This window comes from Cervus elaphus, chromosome 5 (assembly GCF_910594005.1).
Source record: "Cervus elaphus chromosome 5, mCerEla1.1, whole genome shotgun sequence".
NCBI lineage: Eukaryota > Metazoa > Chordata > Mammalia > Artiodactyla > Cervidae > Cervus > Cervus elaphus.
The window spans coordinates 77,304,380-77,324,071 of record NC_057819.1 but is presented as its reverse complement, the minus strand read 5'-3'; the positions used below and the strand labels follow the sequence as shown (position 1 = coordinate 77,324,071).

The 19,692-nt window shown below is 37.6% G+C and overlaps 1 protein-coding gene across 1 annotated transcript in view; it reads right to left on the bottom strand.

The window, feature by feature from the left end:
• Positions 1 to 10,449, bottom strand: part of LOC122693181 (protein SET-like) — a 65,197-nt gene extending 54,748 nt beyond the window's left edge. Inside the window, exon 1 of the mRNA XM_043900753.1 lies at positions 10,350 to 10,449. Coding sequence (XP_043756688.1) covers positions 10,350 to 10,449 — 100 coding nt within the window. The remainder of the gene's footprint in view (positions 1 to 10,349) is intronic.
• Between the last annotated feature and the right edge of the window lie 9,243 nt (positions 10,450 to 19,692).

Here is a 19,692-nt window from a genome sequence, read left to right as displayed (position 1 = left end):
AGCAGAGACATTATTTTGTCAACAAAGGTCCATCTAGTCAAGGTTATGGTTTTTCCAGTGTCATGTATGGATGTGAGAGTTGGACTATAAAGAAAACTGAGCACCCAAGAATTGATGCTTTTGAACTGTGGTGTCGGAGAAGACTCTTGAAAGTCCTTTGGACTGCAAGATCCAACCCGTCCATCCTGGAGTACATCTCCATAAAGGAGATCAGTCCTGGGTGTTCACTGGAAGGACTGATGTTGAAGCTGAAACTCCAATACTTTGGTTACCTGATGCGAAGAGCTGATTCATTTGAAAAGTCCCAGATGCTGGGAAAGATTGAGGGCAGGAGGAGAAGGGGACGACAGAGGGTGAGATGGTTGGATGGCATCACTGACTCAATGGACATGGGTTTGGGTGGACGCCAGGAGTTGGTGATGGACAGGGAGGCCTGGTGTGCTGCAATTCATAGGGTCACAAAGAGTCGGACATGACTGAACTGAACTGAAATGTAGCTTGCTTGTCTTTGCTTTGTCCCAGCTTTTTTCTTCAAATAAACCTGCTAATAGAAAAGTAAAATAAATAAAATTGAGGACCCTGGTTGTTATGCCAACTAAAAATTGGCACTTGCCATTTACCTCTACAATGAATAAACTATGAGCTGCTTCAGCTGCTGACCTTCAACGCTCCCTGAAAGGAGTTCAAGGTGGAGATCAGGGATGAGGCACTTGTGCTCTGAGAAAATCTGGCAAATCTTCAGACAGATAATTTCAGAAGAAGACTTTATGAGCCCAATTCTTGCATCTCCTCATATCTAGAAAAGCATTAAAATCCTTCATGGTGACATCTGCTCCTCATGACTAGCAATAACTTTCATGAGACTAGCAGAAAAATTCAGCAAAAAACATGGGCTAGATTACATGCCCTTCATCAAAACTATATATATGCAGCAATTTCCCCCTACCTCTTTGGGGGAGTTTCTCCGAGCTATCTGAAATGCTGTCTATAGGCACGAGTCTATGGACTATAGTCCTCATTTTGCCCAAAATAACTGACAGCTCTCACATTGTCCATTTTTTTCCAGTCGATAGTTAACTTGCACATAAATTCTCATAATCTATGAAAATTGGAGTTCCACAAAGGTGAATCAATCTACCATACAAATGCACATGTGAGAATGACTCTAATTAGAAAATAACCAAAAAAGAAGTCAAGAAAGACATATTTTATTTTATATGGAATGTGTGTGTGTGTGTGTGTGTTTGTGGGAGAGATCAATATTGAAAAAAAATATGAAGAATAATCTTTTAAAAACATATGCAGCATTAACAAAACAATATATTTTCCCATAGATGCATACAAATGCAATAAATAAGATATATTATAAATTAATGACAATGATTTTCTCAAGAGGAAAAAAAAAGGGCCTGACAAAGTGAGAAGAGGGAATTTCTACTTAATCATATTTTATACTTCACTTTGTGTAAAAATATGTGAAGCAAATACCTTTGTTAGCCAGATTCTAGAAAAGTTGATAAAGATGATATAACTGTTTTTGAAGTCCTTCCTTTTCATTTTGAGTGAAGATATAAAGCTCCATGTCTTTTTTTTTTTTCTTAGCAAGAAATTTTCCTATGGTTTTCTTTTTGAATTTTAATTCTTGAAAGCAATCAATCAGCTAGATAAATCTCCTCATTGTCTGTCTGTTTGTCTATCATCTCTATCATCATTTACTTTTATCTGTCTATTCACTTATTTAGTGCATTTTTACATGTAAACTTTTATTCTTTTAAATCTCATCTTGTCTTTCTTCTCTTGGGGCATAGAGCAGTTCTTCATTTACTTATAAAGCAGAACCAATTCAGCTTTCTTGAGGGAGAAAAAAGCCCAAAGGTACATTGGAATGGGTTTCACTTTCACCTCACCCACATCTCAGTGGATGAGCTGAAGGCATAAGACCTAATTCAATAGTTCTTATTGTCACTTGAGGCATTGTTCAGAATTATTTCTTATTGCATTATTTACATCAAGAATAAGTAAATGGGAAGTCTATACAAACACACACACACATACATACATACCACACAATTGTTTATCTAGACAAAATTAAGTTAAAGATTAAAAAGATCAGTTGATCCCAAGTGGTCTTTTACTTTTAATAATCTATGTGGCTGAAATACTTATAACTGAAGGATCTGATCATTTAATCTAACAAACTGCTTTTAACAAATGAATATGATTAAATGACTTAACACAACTGAAGTAAGTCATTTACATAATAGAATGAATTGCATAATTTAGATCAGGGGTCCCAAGTGCACAGGATCGAAAGCCTGATGATCTGAGGTGGAGCTGATGTAATAATAATAGCAATAAAGTGTACAATAAATGTAATGCTCGTGAATCATCCTCAAACCACCCTCCTCCCCATCTGTGGAAAAATTGTCTTCCACTAAACTTGTCCGTGGTGCCAAAAAGGTTGGGGACCACTGATTGAGATCATATTTTCTGAATGAAATAGATGAGATTAGCCACTCTCTGGGGGTGGGTTATGTGGGAGGGAAGACCAAGAGAATGAGAAGGAAAGTGACTTTATTCAAGTGCTTAATCTTGTTCTCATTTTGTAAATACCCCACCTCATCTCAGCACTTTATATTCTGATAAGAAGTAATAACCTTGAAGGATAATTTGGAGAGAGTATTTGAAATCAGGTCTGTCTTCGCAAGCCCACGATAATCAATGAAACTGTAGGACAATGTTTCTCAAAGTGTGGTCTCTGGAACAGCAACATTGGCACAACTGAAAACCCATTGTTGCTGTTGTTCAGTCACTAAGTTGTGTCCAACTTTTTGTGACCCCATGGACTCCAGTATGCCTGGCTCTCCTGTCTTTCACTGTCTCCTAGAGTTTGCTCAGATTCATGTCCATTAAATTGGTAATGCTATCTAACCATCTCATCCTCTGCCACCCTCTTCCCTTTTGCCCTCAATCTTTCTCAGCATCAGGTCTGAGAGTTATCAAGGAGCTGACTCTTTGCATCATCAGGCCAAATTATTGGAGCTTCAGCTTCAGCATCGGTCCTTCTAATGAATATTCATCAGCACCACCTTTCTAGATTCCATATATATGTGCTAAGATGCAATATTTGTCTTTCTGTTTCTGACTTACTTCACTTTGTATAAAAGGCTCTAGGTTCATCCACCTCATTAAAACCAACTCAAATTTCCTTTAGGATTGACTGGTTTGATCCCCTTGCAGTCCAAGGGACTCTCAGAACTCTTCTCCAGCCCTCTAATTTGAAAGCATCCATTTTTCAGCACTCAGCCTTCTTTATTGTCCAACTCTCACATCTGTATGAGGCAAATGGAAAAACCTTAACTTTGACTATATGGACTTTTGTTGGCAAAATAATGTCAGACATCAATTTTCTCTTCAAGAAAGGAAACCTATTAGAAATGCTAATTCTTGATCCAGAGTCTCTGGGAAAGACCTAGCAATTTGTGTTTTATCAAGGTGATGCAGATGTTAAGCCCAAATTTGAAAACCACTTGTATGGTGTAGTCTGCTATGGGTGGAAAGATTTGAGTGCATACATGCTAAGTCATTTCAGTCATGTCTGACTCTTTGCAACTCTGTGAGCTCTAGCCCACCAGGTTCCTTTCTCCATGGAATTCTCCAGGCAAGAACACTGGAGTGGGTTGTCATTCCTTTCTCCAAGGTGTCTTCCCAACCCAGGGGGTCTAACCGGGGTCTCCTGCATTGCAGGCAGATTCTTTACTGTCTGAGCCACCAGGGATGCCCCTTGAGTACATAGTAGACTATAAATAATAAAAAGGAATTTGGTATTGAGATCAGAAGACAGAGGATGTACTGAAACGTAAGAGGTAAGGTGTAAGGGAGGTGGGTGTGCACATATTTTGTTTTTGACTGTAGGTCCTAGTAATAAGAAAAAAATAACCAATCCTTGTGTATATCCTAGATCTGCCTGCTTTTGTTGCATTATCAGGCTGTTTATTCCATTTTTGTGTTCATTTTTGTGATATGATAATTATGTATGTTGTTTAGGCAATAAAAATTAAATTATAATTTTAAGTTGAATTATTTTAAGGATTTATAATTTGAAGTGAATGTAAAATGCAATTGCTGCCTTTTAGGGAATTTTTTTTCTTCCTTTTTTCTAGCCCAAGACATGCATATCAATGAGTTTTTACTGATGTAGCCAAAATTTTGAGAATGATGTGGATATATATCTATGAATACTGAGTGAGAAGTGCAGCATATTAAAAAGCAAAGATGTTTCTTTGCCAACAAAGGTCCACATAGTCAAAGCTATGGTTTTTCCAGTAGTCATGTATGGATACAAGACTTGGACCATAAAGAAAGCTGAGCACTGAAGAATTGATGCTTTTGAACTATGGTATTGGAGAAGACTCTTGAGAGTCCCTTGGACAGCAAGGAGATCAAACCAGTCAATCATAAAGGAAATCAGTCCTGAATATTCACTGGAAGGACTGATGCTGAAGCTGAAACTCAAATACTTGGCCACCTGATGTGAAGAGCTGACTCACTGGAAAAGACCCTGATGCTGGGAAAGATTAAGGGCAGAAGGAGAAGGGGACGACAGAGATTGAAATTGTTGGATGGCATCACTGACTCAATGGACATGAGTTTGAGCAAGCTCTGGCAGTTGGTGATGGACAGGGAAGCCTGGCATGCTGCAGTCCAAGGTGTTGCAAAGAGTTGGACACAACTGAGTGACTGAACTGAACTGAACAGATTTTATTTTCATCTACTTTTAACTATGAATGAAGCTTAAAAGATAAACCATTAAAAAGTCTGCTATAGGACTATTTAAATTTTCTTTCAAATTAAAAGGAGTCATCCCATTACACTAAAAATGTAATAAAAAATGTGTTGTGACCAAAATGAACTGCATATGGCAATACTATCCATTAGCTAAACGTAATGCATAAGGCTAATAGTTCTATTTGATGTGCTGGAATACAACTGCTACAGTAGTTTATATTATATTAACTTAAATTGTGATTTTGTCATTTAAGAATATTACTGTTCATGCAAAAATCTGTAGCTCTATTTTTTATTCCCCAAGTGTAAATGTAACTAAGAACAAGGATGAGCCTAGTGAATCATTAGAATGGTTGATGAAAAATCATGAAGAAAATATTCATGTATTTGATGAATGACAGTGAAAGGAAAGGCTAAATTCAAGCTTCTGTAATGACTTTCAGTATCTTTTGGTTACTAATACTCCCTGTATCACCCTGAATGTGGTTTTGAAGCTGATAATCTTATGGAAGTATATTTGTTCACTGATAGTTATTTTTTAATCTACTCACAAGTTCAATCCAACTATTTCACAGGTCTCCAGGAGTTTTCAGATTCATTGGTCCAGGTACACTATGAAAAAAATAATATATTTCTTCTTAAGATCCATCTTCCAATTCTCATCAAAATTAGATGGCCAAAAAAAAGGTAAAAAAAAAGAAGTTATAGGGGAGAAAACTTGAACACTTAAAGTTTCTGTAAAACTGACTCAAAAACTGGGCTAAACTTACAACTAATTTCAATTTCTTTTTATGTATAGTTAATCTATCCTCAAGGCAATTTACTTGAGACAAAAGCATTCTTTTCCTTGACTTGGCTCTTAGAGCCTATTTTTGTCAAGTACATTTTTTGTTACCAACGTCCAACTATTAATTGGCAGACAAAGTGTCAAATACTTGGTGAAAATGTATTAGAATTTGCTGAGTTGATCATATGCAAATTTCACTCTGGTATCATTGAAAACACTTTATGTATCTGTTGGAATCCTGTTTTTAAATGAAAGGAAACTGAGTTCTTTGTGGAACTTGAATGTATTTTTAATCTGCTTCCTTGGATCTTTCACTTTTGAGATAGAGGTATTTAAAACAGCCTTATACCTCCAAAAGCAGCAGCTCTCCAAAAGAAATACTGTATTCTAGACTCTCCACTATTAAAATATTTAGCTAAATTGTTGGAAATTCTTAAACAAAAGTCATCAGCATAATAAAAATACAATTTGAAAAATTGCCCTAAATGAGAAGTGAAAGGGTACCCTTAATAAACTACAGTGACATTTCTTGTCAATTATGTTCTGGGTGATTTACAAAGTCAAAAAGTTTTTTGTTGGCTATAGACAGTGCAAGGTCAGGCTTCAAGAAGAAATGGTTAAATTTGAAAATCTTCCTTGAAAGAGCAATTTGTATTTCTCTGGAAACAGTGGATTTCCAATAGTGAAGTGTCTGGCCTCAGGATGGAAGAAGAAGATTCATCAGCATCTTATAATTTTCTGTATGTAGGTCTTTTGTTTCTTTAGGTAAGTTTATTCCTAAGTATTTTATTCTTTTTGTTGAAATGGTGAATGAGATTATTTCCTTAATTTCTCTTTCTGGTCTTTCATTGTTAGTGTATAGGGATGCAAAGGATTTCTGTGTATTAATTTTATATTCTGCAACTTACTATATTCACTGATTAGTTCTAGAAAATTTCTGGTGGCATCTTTAGGGTTTCCTATGTAAAGAATCATGTCATTTGCAAACAGTGAGAATTTTACTTCTTCTTTTACAATCTGGATTCCTTTTATTTCTTCTTGTTCTGATTGCTGTGGCTAGGACTTCCAAAACTGTGTTGAATAAGACTGAGAATTTGCACCTTTGTCTTGTTCCTGGTTTTAGAATAAATGCTGTCAATTTTTTTGCCATTGAGAACAATGTTTGCTGTGGGTTTGTCATCTATGTACTTTATTGTGCTGAGGTATATTCCTTCTATACTTACTTCCTGGAGAGCTTTTATCATAAATGGTTGTTTAATTTTGTCAAAAGTCTTCTCTGTGTCTATTGAGATGATCATATCTTTTTAATCTTTCAATTACTTAATATGGTATATCAATTGATTGACTTGTGTATATTGAAGAATCATTGGATCCCTGCAATAAAGCCCACTTGATCATTATATAGGATCTCTTTAATGTGTTGTTGGATCCTGTTTCCTACACTCTCAAGCATGTTCTCCAGCACCACAGTTTGAAAATGAAAGTGAAATTCACTCATTCATGTCCAACTCTTTGAGACCCCATGGACTATACAGTCCATGGAATTCTCCAGGCAAGGATACTGGAGTGGGTAGCCATTCCCTTCTCCAGGGGGGGACTTCCCAAACCCAGGGATCAAGCCCAGTTCTCCCACATTGCAGGAATTCTTTACTGTCTGAGCCGCCAGGGAAGCCCACAGTTTGAAAGCATCATTTAAAACCTGTGTTTCCTTATTAATTTTCTGTCTGTATGATCTGTCTATTGATGTGAATGGGATACTAAATCCCCTACTATTATTTCACTAGCATCAATTTCCCAAGCATCATTTAAAACCTGTGTTTCCTTATTAATTTTCTGGCTGTATGATCTGTCCATTGATATGAATGGGATACTAAATCCCCTACTATTATTTTGTTACCATCGATTTCCCCTTTAATAGGTGTTTGCACTTGCCTTATATATTGAGGGGCTCCTATGTTGGGTGCATATATATTTATAATTGTTATATCTTTTTCTTAGATTGATCCCTTGATCATTATGTAGTGTCCTTCTTTGTCTCTTGCAATAGTCTTTATAATAAAGTTTATTTTATCTGACTCTTAAAATTCCCTTGGACAGCAAAGAGACCAAACTAGTCAATCCTAAAGGAAACCAGCCCTGAATATCCATTGGAAGGACTGTAGCTCCAATACTTTGGCCACCTGATCCAAAGAGTTGACTCACTGGAAAAGAACAGGATGCTGGGAAAGATTGAAGGCAGGAGGAGAAGGGGGTGACAGAGAATGAAATGGTTGGATGATATCACTGACCCAATGCACATGAGTCTGAGCAAACTCCAGGAGATAGTGAAGAATAGGGAAGCCTGGCGTGCTACAGCCTATGGAGTTGCAAAGTCAGACATGACTGAGTGACTGAACAAGAACAATTTTATCTGATATGAGCATTGCTATTCCTGCTTTCTTTTGACTTCCATTCGCACAGAATATCTCTTTCCAGCTCCTCACTTCCATTATGTATGTGTCCCTAGGTCTGGGGTGGGTTTCTTGTAGACAGTATATATAGGAGTCTTATTTTTGTACTCATTTAGCCAATCTGTGTCTTTTGGTTCGAGGATTTAGCCCATTTACATTTATGGTAGTTGTTGGTGTGTATGATCCTGTTATCATTTGCTGTATTGTTTTGGGTTTGTTTTTGTGTGTGCTCAGTTGCTCAGCCATGTTCAACTCTTTGTGACCCCCATGGAATTTTCAAGGCAAGAATATTGGAGCAGGTTGCCATTTCATCCTTCTGGGGATCTTCCTAACACAAGGATCAAACTCATGTCTCTTGCATCTTCTGCATTGGCAGGCAGATTCTTTACCTCTAGTGGCACCTAGGTCTCTTCTTTTTGTGTTTCCTGTCTAGGGAAGTTCCTTTAGTATTTGTTGTAGAGATGGTTTAGTGGTGTTGAATTCTCTTAAATTTTGCTTATCAGTAAAGCTTTTGATTTCTTCTTTGAATCTGAATGAGATTCTTGCTGGATAGAGTAATCTTGGTTGCTTCTCTTTCATCACTTTAAGTATGTCCTATTCTGGCCTGAGGAGTTTCTATTGAAAGATTAGCTGTTAGCCTTATGGGGATTCCCTTTTATGTTATTTGTTGCTTTTCCCTTGTTGCTTTTAATATTTGCTCTCTGTGTTTAATTTTTGTTAGTTTGATTAATATGTGTCTTGCATGTTTGCCCTTGGGTTTATCCTGTATGGGACCCTCTGGATTTCCTGGATTTGGGTGACTATTTCCTTTCCCATTTTAGAGAAATTTTCAATTTTGAACCCCTATGATTCAAATGTTATTACTTTTAATGTTGTCCCATAGGTCTCTAAGGCTGTTCTCATTACTTTTTATTCTTTTTCCTTTACTGTGTTGTTTCAGAACACATTATTTCCGCCATTCTATCTTCCAGCTCACTATCTGTTCTTCTGCCTCAGTTACTCTACTGTGATTTCCCTCCAGTGTATTTTCAATCTCAGTTGTTGTGTTCTTCATTGTTGATTGTTTATTCTATAATTCTTCTATGTCTGTGTTAAACATTTCTTGCATTTTCTCAGTTTGTAACTCTAGTCTATTTATCTATGCCTCCATTTTATTATGATTACTCTGAATACTTTTTCATGTAGATTGCCTATTTCTTCTGCATTTATTTGGTCTTGTGGGTTTTTACCATGTTCCTTTATTTGCTGGATGTTTCTCTGTCTTTTCATTTTGTTTAATTTACTGCAATTGGGGTCTCCTTTCTGGAGGCTAGGAGGTTGTAATTCCCCTCAAATGTGGAGTCTGTCTCCCTTGGGTGGGACTGGACCAATAATGTGTGAAGGTTTCCTGGTTGGGGGGATTTGTGCCTGTTTTCTGATTGGATGGAGCTAATTCTTGTCTCTCTGAAGGTCAGTAACAAGTCCAGTACTGTGTTTTGAGGTGTCTATTGGTTTGATATGGCTTAGGGCAGCCTGTCTGGTAATGTGCAAGGTTGTGCTCTTGTTTTGCTGAAGAGTTAATGTAGGGTCTCCACCACTGGTGCTTGCTGGCTTTTGGCTGTGGCTTTATCTAAGTGTTGAGACGGAGGCCTTTGGGAGGGCTGTCACCTATTAATGTTCTGTGTGGTCTTGTTCTATGGAGTTGGGATTTCTCTAGTCGTCCGAATTCCTGGGGTCCAGTTTGCTACCTCTGGAGTTCACGCCTGACCACTTACTGTAGCATCAACATTTCTCTGGCCACACAGCACAGAAGACAAAACCCTTAGACTATTGGTGAAGTAACTCTCAGCAGTCAAGATCACCCAGAGATTGACACACTTACATAGAGAAGAAATGAGGGAAAAATGAAGAAAGAGAGAATAAAAAAGATATAAATAAGAGTCAAAAGAGAAGACAGCAATCAAGCCAATAATAAAACCTCTAAATGAAAATGGATACTGAAAACTATTAACAGACTTTCAAAGATACAAAGTGAAAAATGAAAGACAAAAAAGCAAAGCCATGGAAAAATTGGATTCACAAAATAAAAAACATCTAAAATAAAAATCAAGAACATGAAATTTATTTTAAAAATAAAGTGCTTTTTTAAGAGGAAAAGGTAAGTTATGAAAAATAATAATTAAAGGAGTAATAAAGAACCAGATTAGGACAATATGAGAAAAGAAATAAAAAGGTGGAGAAAAGAGGGAGGGAATATATAGAGTGGTAGTGAGAGGAATGTGCAAGTAATTTCTTCACTTTCTTTCTCCATTTGATTTGCCTACTCAGAAAGTCCTCCGACATACCTAGGAAGGTCTCTGAACCTGTTGTGGGCAGTGCGGGGGTCTGCTCAGATTGAGGTCTTGTCTTGCTCCATATTGTACTTTCTCTCAAAGTCTGCTCCATATTGTACTTTCTCTCAAAGTCTGCAGTTGCTTCTAAAGTGCAGCTTCAGGTTAATGCTGGAATTTAAACCACTGCAGCTGTAATTTCTGGGAGGGTGTCTTTCGCCTTCTTTTCTTTGCTCACGCAGACCCTGTGTTCCACATTGGTTTTGAGCCCGCCTTGGCTTTTTTGTCTCTCTCCCATGTCTGTTGACCACCAGACACAAGGAGATGAAAGTAGCCGCTTATTTGGGCTCGCTTGGTCAGTTGCGCCAGGGAGAGAGAAGGGTTTAGCAGATGCTCTGGGCTGTGTGGGGGAGCTCAGGGAGACTGGGCCACGGTTGCTGTGGTCTGAAGCGAGTCAGGCCTCCCCAGGGGAGTTGGCTCTGGGTGGTAGGGCCTTTGGCAGACCCAAGTCATCCAGGCTCCCAAGAAGACGGTGGCAACGATAGCTGGGAGGTGGTTGCAATCTCTGGGACTTAGATTGTAGAGGTCTCCTGTCTTCTACCTCTGGCACCACGCTGCCTCGCTGGCTAGCTCTCTTTCAGCATTCACTTGGGTGCGTTCCCTTGTTCTGAGCTCCTGCACTCAAAGTGCAGAGTTAGTCTTCCTGCAGGAGTGATTCTTTGTTTTTCTGGCGGACCCGCAGTTTTTCTGGTCTGCCTCCGCTGTGCTGTGCCAGCCCCCTCAGGGTATCTGAGAGGCAGTCAGCCCATCCCTGAAGCCAGCGCCTCCGCACCCGGCCCCCCGCTGGCTGCAGGCAGCACCTGAGCTGCTTCTCTGTTGGGAAGTACCTTTCAGCAGAATCGTTGTGGTCAATTTTCTCCGTTTTGTCTTCAGAGCACATGTCTCCCTGTGCTCCGCTCTGAGGTTTCTCTGACCCCGTCTGTGAGGGGGTTTCCTATGTGTGGAAACCTCCTCTCCTCATGTCTCCCTTCCCCAGGGTGCAGTTACCCATCCCAAAACCGTTTGTCTCCCTTTTCCCTACCTAACTCCGATGAAATTGATTTGCCTTTCTGGAAGTCTGAGGTCCTCTGCCAGCGTTCAAAAGATGTTCTGTGGGAGCTGCTCTGCACGTAGGTGATTTTTTAATGTATTTGTGAGGGAGAAGGTGTTCTCCCATCCTATTCCTCTGCCATTTTGAAGGTCTTCTGAAACAGACGATTTAGAAACACTCACCGGGCCCTTAAATCTGACCGCTGTGTTAATGGTGTAGTACTTGTTATGACATTCTGTGAAGTAGTGATGGCTAGTTTGTGTGTTAGGGATCATGGGCAGCAATATACACAGTTATACACTGTGGTCCTCTTTGGAACAGACCTTTCTTGTTTTTATTGTCCCGTGCATTTAGTTCTTCTCTTGACATACGAATTGTTTGGGATTCCTGTCTGCAATCTCTTAGCATCCAAACCCTTAATTGTATACTTTCCATCTTTGTATTTCTTCTCTCACCTCCATCCTAACTGTTTGTCTTAAGCCTGGTCCCCCAGGTAGGTGAAATAAAGCATGAAGGAGGTGCCTTTAATGCCAATGATACAAACTGAAATTGAGACTGACCGATGACAAAAGCTTCATGGAAGTGGATATCATCACCTAATAGAATTGCTTCAGACCCCCAGGTTATTAAAATGACTGTAGCTTTGTGTGGAGATAAAAATGAGATGCTCTTGAGGCAAGGGCTGCAGGCTTTCTATTAGTTTCCTCTGATGTCAGCGTTTCTATTGGGGCAGGGTCATTCTAAGGCAGCACTTAGGATAACAAGGTAGTTTGCATAATGCTGTACTGAATAGAAAATAAATATGTCTATATACCTTTTTTTGAAGCTCAAATCTAACTACAGTGTTTCATTTCTTTCAAAACACAAATTAAGTATATTGTATAATTATTCTGAATGTTAATTATATGTTTCAAGGTATTCAGGGGCTCTAAATACTGATTTTTTTGTAAGGATAACTTCAAATTCCTGCTATTCTGTTTGTTTATTTCCCTTTGAATTAAATCTGTCTAATTACATGACTGTGCCTAATAGCACAATGAAATAATGAGCAGGGGAAAAATAAAGGGATAGATCATTTCAACAGAAGTGTGTCATCCTTTATACATAAAAATGGTCAAATCAAATCAAACAAAAACAAACATAAATACAGAGAACAGAGTAGAGATTTCCTCAGGGGAAGAGGCAGGGGGAGGGTGAAATGGGTAAAATGGTCACTCAGTGGTGACAAATAGAAACTCAGCTTTTGATGGTGAGCATGCTGTAGGGTATACAGAAGTAAAAATATAATGTTGTACACATGAAATTTCTATAATGTTGTAAACCAGTGTTATCTCCATAAAAAACAAATCTAAAATAAAAAAGGAAAAAAAAATGACCTTGAGATTTCCTTCCCCTTTGTGGAAGTTGATGCCCATTGCTTTCGTCTGCCCAAGTCTTTCTACCTTTAAAAGAAACTGTAGGTATTTGTAACATGGCTGAGTGCATGGGTGGGAGGGCTGTCTATAGCTTTCACTTCCTCTTTACATCACTTTACAATCAAGCTTTCAAGAAGGAACCTCTTTCAAGTGAATTTAGAGAAATTGTCCAGGATATTTAAAAACACAAAATCAATAAATTCCTTGGTAATTTTCATGAGTGTGTAGTGAGTGTTTGATAAGAAAGATTAATACAACATCACATGTAATTTAAGGATGACTGCCAATCAATAAGTCTCAACAAAGAGAACAGTACAGAAAGCCAAGGACATCTCTAATACAATGCATATGCTAGGAAGAATACAAAGCTACTTTTACATCATGGAGTGAAAGAACAAGAGATTTTCTAATGTCGTCCTCACAATGGCCACAACTTTTTTCAAAATCTAGATATCTTGCTACCCTTGATCTAGTTTAGTGCAGTTCAATACACACTAAAAATCAACTAATGGATTAGGTGCTTGGAGAGTTACTGGCTATACAAACATGAAGAAGGTATGACTCCTGCCGTGAAAAAGTTAAAAGTGGAAATATGATACATAACACCTTAACATATAAACACATTAGTCTTGGGTTTCAGGGAGATATAGAAGCAAGGAAGAGGCAGTTAATATGAACAGCTATTCTAGGTAGTTTTAATTGCTTCATCATCCTGTAAAGTGTCCAGTGTCCATTTAGGCTTCCAAGGGGCCAGTGGTCAAAGAAAGCTGTTGCAACTGGTGTGCAACACAGCAGCACGGAAACCTCTTCACTGTGCGGGGTGTGAGGTCACTGCCCCAAGATGAACATGCAATGTGCTCAGATGGAAGTGGGGTCACTCACACAGTTTCTTTCTCTAGTAAACTGTCCAAGAGTAGTTAGTGGGTTGAATGGTGGCCTCTAAAAAAGAGACATTCATGTCCTAATCCCCAGAACCTATGTACCTTAGATGACATAATAATAAATGTTGCTTTAAAATGGCACAAGATGTCATTGAGATAAGGATTTTTGAGAGAAGTAGCTCTGATCGTCTAAATGGATTACCATATATCTAAGAGATGGGCAAAAGTCATATTGAGAGAGAAGAGGAGGAGGCAAGATGCATGTTGAGGCAGAAGCTGAAATGGTGTGACTGTAAGCTCGGGGACACCTGAACCCCTAGGACCTGGGAAGAAGGAGGGACAGATTTTCTCTAGGAAGAAATGATTTTCTCGTAGGAGGGAGTATGGCCCTGCTGATACTGTGATTTTGGGATTTGATGTCCACAGCTGTAGCAGAATAAATTTCTGTCATTTAGCCCACTCAGTTTGAGATTTGTTACAGCAACCATAGGAAACCAATACACCGAGCAAGGGCAGACCAACCTCTAACAGAAGGAAAAGTACCAAGGAGAAAGGAGGGGTGAGCTCCTTCTCCTGGTTGAGTCAGATGCCATTCTTTAATTGCAGGGGAAATGTGAAAAACGCTTTCTATTTAGTGTACCTCAGGGTTTGCCGCAGGAGGAGAAGAGTGGAAGGCTTTTAGACTTTGGGGTCAGTTTTCATTAGTGATTCCATGATGGTGGCTAAATGTATTTTAAGTCCTATTTTTTATTTTATTTTTAATTGGAGTATATTGCTTTACAATATTGTCTTGGTTTCTTCCGTAAATCAGCATGGATCAACCATAAGTACATACACATCCCTTCCCTCTTGAGCCTTCCTTCCAACTTCCAGGTCATATATTTAAAGTCTGCTGGTTTTACACATTGAACTTGGGCCCTAACTCGCATTTTCTGCCTATTTCTATCCACATTTTCTAGTCCAATCAACATCTCTCACAGTCTGAACCAGAAGAGACTGATGCAATTTATGGTGATATTTCTCTACCTCTTTTACCAGAATCCTTATAAATCACATATTTCTTTTCCAAACAAGCCTTAGACTGCAATGTAGCAAAACCTTATCATTTCTATTAAGACTATATTAATTAAAGTGAATATATTAACTATGCTATGTGAATATCAAACTTTAATGAATTTATTTTACATTTCAATTAATTCATGCTAGCAAATAATCCCAAAACAAATTTTTCATTTGAAGAAAAAGACTTCTTGATTGCCTTGGAAGAGGACAGAATTCCTTTTCTCCCTGACCTTTAAGCTAGGCTTAATCTCTGTCAGCGGGATCTCAAGTTGGAAGGGAGCAGGCATGGGAATGGGTTTTTATTTGTATTCATTTGAATATTTTTTGCTAAGACCCTCGAAAGAATGTTATGATACAGCCACTACTGTGCATTAACAACTTTGTAACAGAACGGAGCCTTCTTTTCTAGAGATCAACTTTCCATTCTCATATATTTAATTCTAATCAAACTTTTCCTTTACCCATTCAGTCATCAATATTTATCAGTCTCCTACTTAAAATGCAAATTATATTAATTGGGTTTACAGGACTCAGATTCAGAGTGGACAAAAGTTATATACAATTTTATTACTTGGTGAAAAAAGCTACTATCTTGGAATATGCTCAGTAAACATTAATACATAGGGGAAAAGGAATTCCTATGTTGGGCTAAGAAATTAAGGAGCTGTTTTATGGGCTGTGGATGCCAATTGCAGTTTGTTATGAAAATTAAGGAAAGATAAAAGACTCCCATTTAGATGAGTGAGATGGATCATTCTAGATAGAGGGAGGAGGTTTGCAAAGCACAGTCATAGAAGAAAGAATATCTCATTTTATAAATGCTGGTAATATGATATGGCTAGAACTAGGTGTATGTAGGATGCAGTGATAGGAAGTGAGCTAACCTTATTGCCAGGGGTGGAACCCGAGGAGGCATTACAAGGAACAGTCATGAGCACATTTTATTTTTGAAAATTTACTGTTTAGCAGTGTTGGGTAACCCTATAATTATATGTGATGAATAATACTTTAATATCTGCTTTGCTCAATGAATTATAAATCTTTTTCCATTTTTTCCCCTTTTGTCTCTACAACTTAACATGGTGTCTGGTGGGTAGCAGGAATACAAGCATTTGCTGACTTAATAAAAATGAGGGGAAGAGTCTGGAAGAGGAGAGGAAAAGAAGATGAGAGAAGGAATTCATTAGAATGCTTTTTATAGAAATGATATCAGAGGATGACATTGATGTGTTAGGCTAAAGTGAGAGTGATTTTCCAAATTCCTGGCACGTGAAACTTTACTCATAAAAGACTTCAAGTAAGGCTCATTTTCTCTCAAATTTTAATGTTCTTCATGTTCATGGAATACTTCATCTCCTACCCAGACTGCAAACTCCTCAAGGAGCTTATTATTATGTTGAATCTCTAGTGCAGCAACATAACAGTCATGCCCACTTCATTTTATGATCACAAATGAATGAATCAAGGGATAAATTAACTCTAACTACCTGTGTATAATTGAGTATGGAAAGAGGGAAAACCTACAACATGGCCGAACTTCAAAATTTCAACTTCAAATTTAAGTGATCATGCACAATACTGAAAACTAAAAGGAATGGGAATTGAACAAACTTTTATTTTCCTTCTACTAAAGAGGACATATATATATATATATATATATATATATATATATATATATATATATTTTTTTTTTTTTTCTATCATGTGCCTTCAGCAAGATAGTTTGAGAACTAAAGTTAAAAAGGGATGGTTAGGAGTGGCAGACATATGGTGAGTTTTCCAGTAACACAGATTTTATTTTTCACAGCCTAAAGTGTGAGGCTCCCCAAACTCAGTTTCCATTAAAAAAACAGAAGGAGCAGATGTTTACCTAGAGCTAATCATATGACCACGTGTGATTCACTTGCACAAATTTACATTTGTCACATTCACAGAAAACATCTGAAGTCTGCCGCTATGTCCCCACATGAAACAGCCTAATTCTGAGGAGAATTTCAATGAATTACCTTATTGAAAGAACCCAAGGTCAGAGCTCCATTCTCCATGCTATATAGGTTCAAACCTTACAGAATTAGTAGGGAATTGTTAGAGATGGGAGTGCTGTGTAGGGACTTTATGTGGTTCCCGTTGCCAGGGCAACAACTCTCTTTGTTTTCACTCAAAGCTGCAGCTTTATTTGAAGCCTGAGTCTCAGGTATACTGGAGAAACAGTTACAAAATCAAAAAGAAAAGAAAGCAACTGTATTTTGAGGAAACAATTTTTAAGGTAAACCATTACTTCATTGGCCCTTCTTTTTTAAATTTATTCAAGGTGGAAACTTAGATTTCTTTTCCTTCCAAATATATTTATAATATAAAAACTAAAATTTTGCAAAGTTTATGTACAAATTTTTTTCTACATTACTGAACAATATTATCAATTTATGACAATAATTTCAGGGAAGATTTTTGAACTCTTTCTGAAACTTCAAGGTATTGCCTATAAATCTCAAAAATGTTGGGGTTTTGAAATTTAAAGGAAGAAGAAGTATATAAAGATCAATTGGCTGCCTATGGGGGATGGGGAAATATATGCAGAAAAGTGCTTTAGTCAAGAAGACAGCTAGCTGTCTAATTTTCTAGCTAGAAAATTAGAATGCCACAATACACCAGAACTACATAGGGTTGAAGAAAATCTTAGCCAAAGCCCCAGCTGTTAGTAGTACCCACTACTTCTTGTGAACCCCATAAATGAGATTAGGCTTCTGTGGGTGTGGTTTTCTCTTTTTAAAAAAAGTATCTTAGACAAGACCATGTTCTACAGGCCATTAACAGGTAAACACACACACATACACACACAAGGTCAGTTAATTTTGAGAAATGACAATTGAAGTGTTCTGTAATGTTTATAATATGTTGTATATGAAGCCTGTTTCCATATATATTAAGTCACTTAAATTCTCACAAGAATAGAATTACAAGCAGGTATTATTACAAAATTTAAGGAAACAGATGTTGAGAGGTTAAGAAATCATCTGAAGGTCACAAAACTACTGAGAAGCAAAGCTGGGCTTCCCCTGTGAAGTTGAGTTCTAGGGTCCAAGGTCTGTTAAACTATCATGTGAATTTCTTTATAGAGTTCCTCATTTCAAGATTTCCTATTCATTTGATATGTCTATTATTGTATAAATCTTTAATATGGAGATGATATTATGCAAAGTTTCTTAAATGTATTAACCACTGAATATTTTTTTCCACAGAGTATTATAAGGGACTGTGGAAGATATGCTGAGAAATGCTGGGCTGGGCAACCCATGTTCTTGCATCTCTATAATAAGATGATTCTGAGAATAAGCAGAGAATTTCACACTTTACAGTGCTCTATAAATTGTTTGCTTCTAATATTAACATTTTGTAGAGTATTTTGAAGAATACTAAATTAAGAACTTGCAGTTTTATGAATGATAACGTGAAATGGAAAAAATGAAGTTGTTTTACGTCCATATTTATTGAATTTTTAAATTTTCTATAATTATTTTAAGGACGTGTTATTTAAAACTGTTTTATTCATCCAAAATTTCCAAGTGAATTCAACTATGAAACAATAAAAACAAGAAAGATCAATGCATTGTTTCTATAAAAACATATTCTATAGACAAATATAAATATATTTCTCTCATTCATTCTTTTCAATTTACTGTAGAACTTTTGCATCAGGTAACTAAGTATGATGAGCATAGACAATGTAGATTGAATAAATCTGGGGAGAATGTATGGAGTAAATTAAAAAGAGTATTTAAAAAATCCTTTATGAGAAAATGTGCTTAGTCTTGAGATGCTGGTCTTGATTTCTAAGACTGCTGCTGAACATAAATGCCTTGGCATGTATGTGAGTGAACTGCATGTGTATACTCAAGCTATTGCCTCCATTAAGTTTTTGTTATTCCTTATGAGGCTGCTGCCTAAAATTTCAGGCTATAAGAGGTTCTGTTCAGTTCAGTTTAGTTCAGTCGTTCAGTCATGTCTGACTCATTGTGACTCCATGGACTGCAGCACCCCAGGCCTCTCTGTCCATCACCAACTCCTGAAGCTCACCCAAACTCATGCCCATCGAGTCAGTGATCCCATCCAAACATCTCATCCTTTGTCATCCCCTTCTCCCACCTTCAATCTTTCACAGCATCAGGGGCTTTTCCAGTGAGTCAGTTCTTTGCATCAGGTGGCCAAATATTGGAGTTTCAGTCTCATCATCAACCCTTCCAATGAATATTCAGGACTAATTTCCTTTAGGATGGACTAGTTAGATCTCCTTACAGTCCAAAGGACTCTCAGGAGTCTTCTCCAACACCATAGTTCAAAAGCATCAATTCTTCAGTGCTCAGCATTCTTTACAGTCCAACTCTCACATCCATACATGACTACTTGAAAAAAAAAAAAAAGCTTTGACTTGATGGATCTTTGTTGGCAAAGTAATGTCTCTGCTTTTTAATATGTTGTCTAGATTGGTCATAACTTTTCTTCCAAGAAGCAAGCATCTTTTAATTTCATGGCTGCAGTCACCATCTGCAGTGATTTTAGAGCCCCCCCAAAATAAAATCTGTCACTGTTTCCCCATCTCTTTGCCATGAAGTGATGGGACCAGATGTCATGATCTTAGTTTTTGAATGCTGAGTTTAAGCCAACTTTTTCACTCTCCTTTTTCTCTTTCATCAAGAGGTTCTTTAGTTCTTCTTCACTTTCAGCCATAAGAGTGGTGTCATCTGCATATCTGAGGTTATTGATATTTCTCTTGGCAATCTTGATTCCAGCTTGTGCTTCATCTAATCCAGAATTTCTCATGATGTACTCGCCATATAAATTAAATAAACAGTGTGATAACATATAGCCTTGAGTACTCCTTTCCTGGTTTGGAACCAGTCTGTTGTTCCATG